This window comes from Oncorhynchus masou, chromosome 28 (assembly GCF_036934945.1).
Source record: "Oncorhynchus masou masou isolate Uvic2021 chromosome 28, UVic_Omas_1.1, whole genome shotgun sequence".
NCBI lineage: Eukaryota > Metazoa > Chordata > Actinopteri > Salmoniformes > Salmonidae > Oncorhynchus > Oncorhynchus masou.
Window position 1 is genome coordinate 20,137,579 of NC_088239.1, and position 6,706 is coordinate 20,144,284.

Below are 6,706 nucleotides of genomic sequence, written 5' to 3' on the forward strand. Positions count from 1 at the left end.
ACGAGGACATGAATAATGATGTTATAGCTGACCCTAATCATTACTGTTTTAATTTTGGACAAATCTGACAGTTGACCAAATCTCCAGACACATATTATAGGAATCACCGTTTTGAGAGAAATATTCCTTAGTCACAGAGGGCTATTGCAAGAAACTACATAAGATCCTTTTCCAGTTCATATCCATTATTGCCAGTTTATTTTGTATTGTAAACACTTTTTTGGAGAGTTTGAGGGGCGGGGGCTTACCTCTGGGGCGACCCCAAACAAACGATTAAATAAATATATATAAATAATACATTTTGTTATATGTTTGGGTTGGATGGGGGTGCTACGCCAGTGGTTCTATTTAGGTATTCTGGTAATTCGCTCAATGAATAGCCTAATGGACAGCAATAGATTTTAATTTCACATGAAGGAGAATAATAATCGAAAAAAGTACATTTAACCGTATACAGTAGCCTATGTTTTGATCAGCCTCACGTCGTAACTGTGCCAATTTGACGGATGGAAACATGCAAACAAATCCCTGACATGCTTCAAATGTGTATTATACTCTGCCAAATGCGGTCGGGAAAATATCCTAATTCTGATTCCCGAATAAAATAAAAGTTAACAACATTCCACAATAAAACAATAGTTAAAGACATTGGTGTAGCCTACAAAAATCTCTAAAACATGACATTCGTTAACAATGCCGAATGATTGATGCTTTGTTTATTGTTAATGTGCAGCCCCAGCTGTTTTGATGTTTACACGTCAGTGTGGCTTTAGGTTTACATACAACAACTCTTAATAATCTCAGATAGATCACTTGTTGACACCTGTCAATGTAGGCTACTTGTGTAACCGTTGAATGTTGCTATTTCACATTCAGATTATTCACATATATGTTTGCTTATTTGTGAGTTTAGAGGACTCGTTAATCCTAACCAACAGGTTTGAAATTTACAACAGATAATATTCCTGTCAGAACTGCAAGCATCATCGAAAAATAACAATATAGACCCACAGAAACAGCCCAGGCCAATTCCCATCGTTTGTGGGCGGCCTTGGGTAATTTCATGACGTCTGTGTGTATTCAAGTTCAACATAGAGACACAGCATAATAGCCTAATATTTTTGATGTTTCATGCATACACAGTGCTAGAAAGAAACGTTCGGGGAAACGGACATGCAGTAAGTGGAGGTCAGTGCCACGGATCAGGTGAACTGAAAGTGCACAGCGCTCAGCCTCAACAGAGCTGAGGCTAGACATATTTCCTAGTCCTGCCTCCTCCTTTACATAGACGAGACAGCCCTTACCTACAGTCATTCACCTTGCTATTCCGTTGGCATCGCGTGACACACTCCCCAGGACACAAGGGAATTTTGGATTAACACCGAGAAAGACAGAGGAAATAGGATAAAGATCATGTACTTCTGGACATATATTCTCTAATTCTTTTTCATTTTTAGCGTTGTCTGTCATATGCTTTATTTTTGACAAAGGAAGTGATTTCGTAAAAGGTTCGCGGCTACGGGACGGTACCTGTATTGGTGGGTCCTGCTATGAGTCAAGTTCAAAACCGTAAAATTGTGAGATTCTAAGATGTCAAAATCCTCAGATCAGTTTGAAGACCCCGACTGTGTTTCTTCCTTTGGTATGAAGTTAACGTGGGATATCAACGACCCAAAGCTGCCTCAGGTAGGCTAATGTCGACGTTTTGCATACGCCAGTTAACGCTATCATTTAAAATATATTCAGTGACAGCTATTTAAAATAACATTCTATAGCATTTGGTAGCCTATAAAATAAAAGTATTTCACGGTTGAATCGAATAAATCAGTTTTCATTTGTAAAGATATGCAGAGTTAATGATACATTAGTTGACACGCATGTTGTCATGATTTGCCTTATAGCCTATGCTTTCATAGCTCAGATATCAAATAACATATTCATTTGCAGTTTGTCCATATCTTTTGTTTTCGTCACAATGAACACGATTTACATGAATATTCTATTAATTGGCATGTAGTTGTTGTTTTAACCGTATTATCCATTTTGATAAAAAGCACTTGAAAATAATGAATCTATCCAAATCTATATTTTTCCCTAACTCTGACAGGACACAAAGCAGTATGACGCTTTCCAGGAGTGGACGGATGGGTATGTTCGTTACATCTACACCGGCGAGGATAAGAACGCACAGCGGCACCTGAGCGGATGGGCCATGCGGAACACCAACAACCACAACTGTCAGATTCTCAAGAAGTCCTGCCTCGGCGTGGTAGTCTGTGGCCGAAATTGCACGCTGGCTGACGGAAGCAAACTCCAGCTCCGACCGGCTATCTGCGACAAAGCACGACAAAAACAACAAAGTGAGTAAATGCATTATGCACAGCTGTCATGCATATGGTATACACCTGGCGACCCGTCTCCTCGGAAAAACGAGGAAGACATTAAAACACTTGTTGATGTTGAATCAAATAATTTCCTATTGTCTAAATAAACACTAATTATTCTCAAAGCTTAATGAGCTCAGTTAAATTATTCATAATGATAGCCTACTTATTGGGCCTGTCGATATTGTAGGCTGTTTTTGAGAATAGCCTATAATTCCGCACACTCTGTAAAGAGATTAAACTATTAAACTTCACACCTGGTAACACTTGACATCTGACGTATTCATTCACATCGTCATGACCTTGATATACTATAGAAATCTGACACTTGGTGCTTCAATAAAATAATCTCAATAACGCTTTATATACAGAACACCTACTTATTAAACAACTTCAGATATTGTTGGTCTGACTGAAAAAAATAACGGTCTAATTAAAAATAATACCCCTCATGGTAAATATGTATTTTTTTTATTGTAAAAAATGTATTCATCAGTATTCACTTTCAACCACCCTCCACATAATAGACTATTCTTCTCCTCACATCCATAACAGTATAATATTTCATAAATAAACTTACAATACTTGAATACAAAAATCACTTCTATATTATTAGCCAACATGGCTTTGTTTAAAACTGTGTGGTTGTGTGTATTGGTGGTTGTTCTCCAGAGAAGCTGTGCCCCAGCTGTAACTCTGCCCTGGAGCTGATGCCATGCAGAGGACACAGTGGCTATCCTGTTACCAACTTCTGGAGAATAGATGGAAAAGCTATATTCTTCCAGGTTTGTGGGCTCATATTCTGAATTGAGAGGTAACACGTTTGCAGGTCTCTCTATTAACTGTTTTTTAAGCATTGTTTAATAGTCTGTCACCATTAATAAACTGTTTGATAATCATTGTATATCAATTGTTAATACAATGCAATTGTTCATACAATAATTAATGTACAGTACTGTAATGTATTGTAGAGTACAGCAGATCTTATACATGCATTTACTTATCAATGTATATTTATTAGCCATTTATAAGCAGACCTACAAGTACTGTAAGTTTTTAGTATTTCTATTTTGCGATATTAGGCAATAAATGATAATTAACATGCCTTCATGGATTTGTTGTTTTATTAGTGAAATGTAAAGATATGAGTTAATTCAAGTTAAAAAAAAAACAATAAACAAACCATTTTTAGTTATGAGCTTCTGTGCAAAACATTCCCTCACAAATATTATAATGTATTTAGTTAAGAGTAATCCTAAATGTGACCAAAGATGTTTCTAATTTCAAGAAAGTAACATCCTAGTATGTATTGATGTGATTGCAGGCGAAGGGGGTCCATGACCACCCCAGACCAGAGAGTAAGTCTGAGACGGAGGTCCGGAGGAGTGCAGTGAAGAGGAGGATGTCCTCTCCACACTTCTCCCAGAAGAGGAGGTTGATGGAGACAGATGTAAGAAACTTTGCCCTCAATAGTCATATCTATACTGAACAAAAATACAAACGCAACATGCAACAGTTCATATGAGGAAATCAGTCAATTTAAATAAATTCCTTAGGCCCTAATCTATGGATTTCATGACTGGGAATACAGATATGCATCTGTTGGTCACAGATATCTTTAAAAAATGGGCCTCACAGTGGGCCTCAGAATCTCTTCACAGTATTTTTGTGCATTTAAATTGCCATCTCTAAAATGAAATTATGTTCTTTGTCTGTCGCTTATGCATGGCCATAACATTACCCCACTGCCACCATGGGGCCCTCTGTTAACAATGTTGGCATCAGCAAACCGCTGCAAAACATACACATGGTCTGCGGTTATGAGGCCGGTTAGACGTACTGTCAAATTCTCTAAAACAACATTGGATGTGGCTTATGGTAGAGAATTGAACATTGAATTATCTGGCAACGGCTCTGGTGGACATTCCTGCAGTCAGCATGCCAATTGCATGCCAATTGCACACTCCCTCAACTTTAGATATCTGTGGCATTGTGTTGTTTGACAAAACTGCACATTTTAGTGGCCTTTTATTGTCCCCAGCACAAGGTAAACCGGTGTAATGATCATGCTGTTTAATCAGCTTCTTGATTTGCCACACCTGTCAGGTGGATGGATTATTTTGGCAAAGGAGAAATGCTCCCCAACAGGGATTTAAACAAACAACATTTGAGAGAAAAAAGCTTTTTGAGGGTATGGAAGATTTCTGGGATCTTTTGTTTCAGCTCATGAAACATGGGACCAACACTTTACATGTTGTGTTTATATTTTTGTTCAAGTGTACTTTGAATATTTACCTGCTAAGCCAGAGGTGGATGGTTCCTTTCAAGATGTTTTCCTTGCCACTGTTGCCATTGCTTTCTCGTTGTGGTTGTTTAGTTTGGGTGGCAGAAACAGTAAGCACTTTGTGACCTGTACTTCGAATACCGTAAAAGCCCTTCTTTGCACATACAATGTGACTGAAAAGTAAATAACTCACAAACTACCCACATGCTATTTTTATTAAATTGGTAGATGCAGTGGACTGTCTTTGCCTAGCCAATCACTAATATGTACTAAATATTCTTCAGACCGGGAGATACCACGACCTGGGCACTCCTTTCCCCAACCTGCACCAGCTGTCCTGCATGGAGGGCCCAGACCGCTTTAGCATCATCGCTGAGTCCAACTTCCCCATCCAGACCCAGCACTACCCTCCCTTCCAAAACCCTGAGCCCTACAAGTTTGCCTACGATGCCCACACCAACATGGGTGAGGCCCCATCCACACTCCAAAAGCAGGCCAACCACCGTCTGTACATGCCCCGGCCTCCGTGTGGCTACGACTTTGCCGTACCGAGCTATTTAGGCTCGGGCTCCTACACAGCTCTCTATAAGGACCCCAGTAGCCCCCAGGCGGAGGCCCCAGAGCCCAGCAAGGTGAGCTCGGGTCTGGGTACCAGCACGGCCACACCCCACACCACCGGGGTCCTTTCGGGCCACGACCGCAACAACTACGACACGACCAGCAAGCACCACGGCTGGAAACAGATCTTGGGCAAGGGGACGTACAGCGAGCGGGGCGAGTACGGACAGTTTCCTGGCAACACCAACCACCACTACTACAACAGTGAGTACCCGTGCAGGTACCCTGGCCCAGCGCCAGCCACGCCCGCTGCCCTGCAGACCATCATCACCACCACCACCAAAGTGTCCTACCAGCCCTGCCCCAAGTCCTCCGTGGTTAAGTACGGCGACAACATCTACGACGTCAAGGGCCTGCCCAGCTGCAGCTCCCTGCTCGAGGACACCTCGCCCACCTCTTACTCCGAACTCAAGATTCCCGAAGATTCTGGGGTCATCAAGTCTGCGCTGTCGTACCAGCCAGAAACCCTGCCAGCTAAAATCGAGAGGGCTGAGAACTTTGACACTTACCGTTACGGCAACTACGCGTCCAACAGCTATCCCGACAGGGTTTCTCATCCATTTAGATACGACGGAGGGGACTACTAATTGAAGCGGAAACCACCAAAACAAAGACTGTGATTTGATAGTTATGCAAATGATCAGAAAGAATGCTTGGAACAGACTTTCTGCCACCTTTTATCAGGTTTGTAAAGCTCTATTGTTATTTATATATTTGAGATGTTGGATTGCATTTGGACTGCTAGTGATGACACTACATTGAGTCTAGACTCTTCTAGGATGTTCCCAACATTTCCCCATTTAATGCAAGAAAAAGCCACAAAGTAGTTATTATTGCCTTTGGATTTTTTTTTAAAAATCAGATTAAATGTGTTTGTAGAATATGAATAATATGTATTCTTAAGGTATTTTGTCTGTTACAATATCACATCATGTTCCTATGGCACTGAAATAAATGTTCTATAGACTGGGAATGGACAACAAAGTATCATGAAAATGCTTGTGGTACAGTGCAACTGTAAATGCAGTCTTCAACTGTACAGTTTGTGAACATTGTTATGTGACATAAAAATTCCATGAGCTCCCACCATAGATTTGACACATTCTGATGCTGTGGTTATGGATGTTGCCTTTTGTTTGGTCAAATTCACTTAATTTACTTCCAGCCCTTTGCAAGACCTTGCAGTTTAAACAAAGTAATTACACTGTTATCGACTGTCTTAAAATACTGGGGGGTGAGGAACATAAGTCAAAAACAAGCTCATTGCCACCCCCCACACACACACTCACTCACTCAGAAAAGGATGTGCTCGTGTCAAAAGGGATGAAGTTGGGCAATTAATCGTCAGGTTTGTCATCGGGTCGCTTTCAATCTTGTGGTTCAGAGGCGCCCTGACAAGTATTTCCCTCCACGTTGGGGT

General features: G+C 40.9%; 1 protein-coding gene across 1 annotated transcript; it reads left to right on the forward strand.

The window, feature by feature from the left end:
- Positions 1-1,120: 1,120 nt before the first annotated feature.
- Positions 1,121-6,134, forward strand: gcm2 (glial cells missing transcription factor 2). The gene is made up of 5 exons (XM_064941511.1): positions 1,121-1,686; positions 2,108-2,360; positions 3,057-3,169; positions 3,709-3,834; positions 4,953-6,134. The coding sequence occupies exons 1-5, from the start codon at positions 1,591-1,593 to the stop codon at positions 5,871-5,873; spliced, it is 1,509 nt and encodes a 502-aa protein (XP_064797583.1). The 5' UTR covers positions 1,121-1,590; the 3' UTR covers positions 5,874-6,134.
- Positions 6,135-6,706: the final 572 nt, after the last annotated feature.

Coding starts and splice junctions, on each gene's coding strand:
- gcm2 (XM_064941511.1), top strand. CDS start 1,591: ATGTCAAAATCCTCAGATCAGTTTGAAGACCCCGACTGTGTTTCTTCC. Junction 1,687..2,107: donor ACGACCCAAAGCTGCCTCAG/GTAGGCTAATGT, acceptor TAACTCTGACAG/GACACAAAGCAGTATGACGC. Junction 2,361..3,056: donor AGCACGACAAAAACAACAAA/GTGAGTAAATGC, acceptor GTTGTTCTCCAG/AGAAGCTGTGCCCCAGCTGT.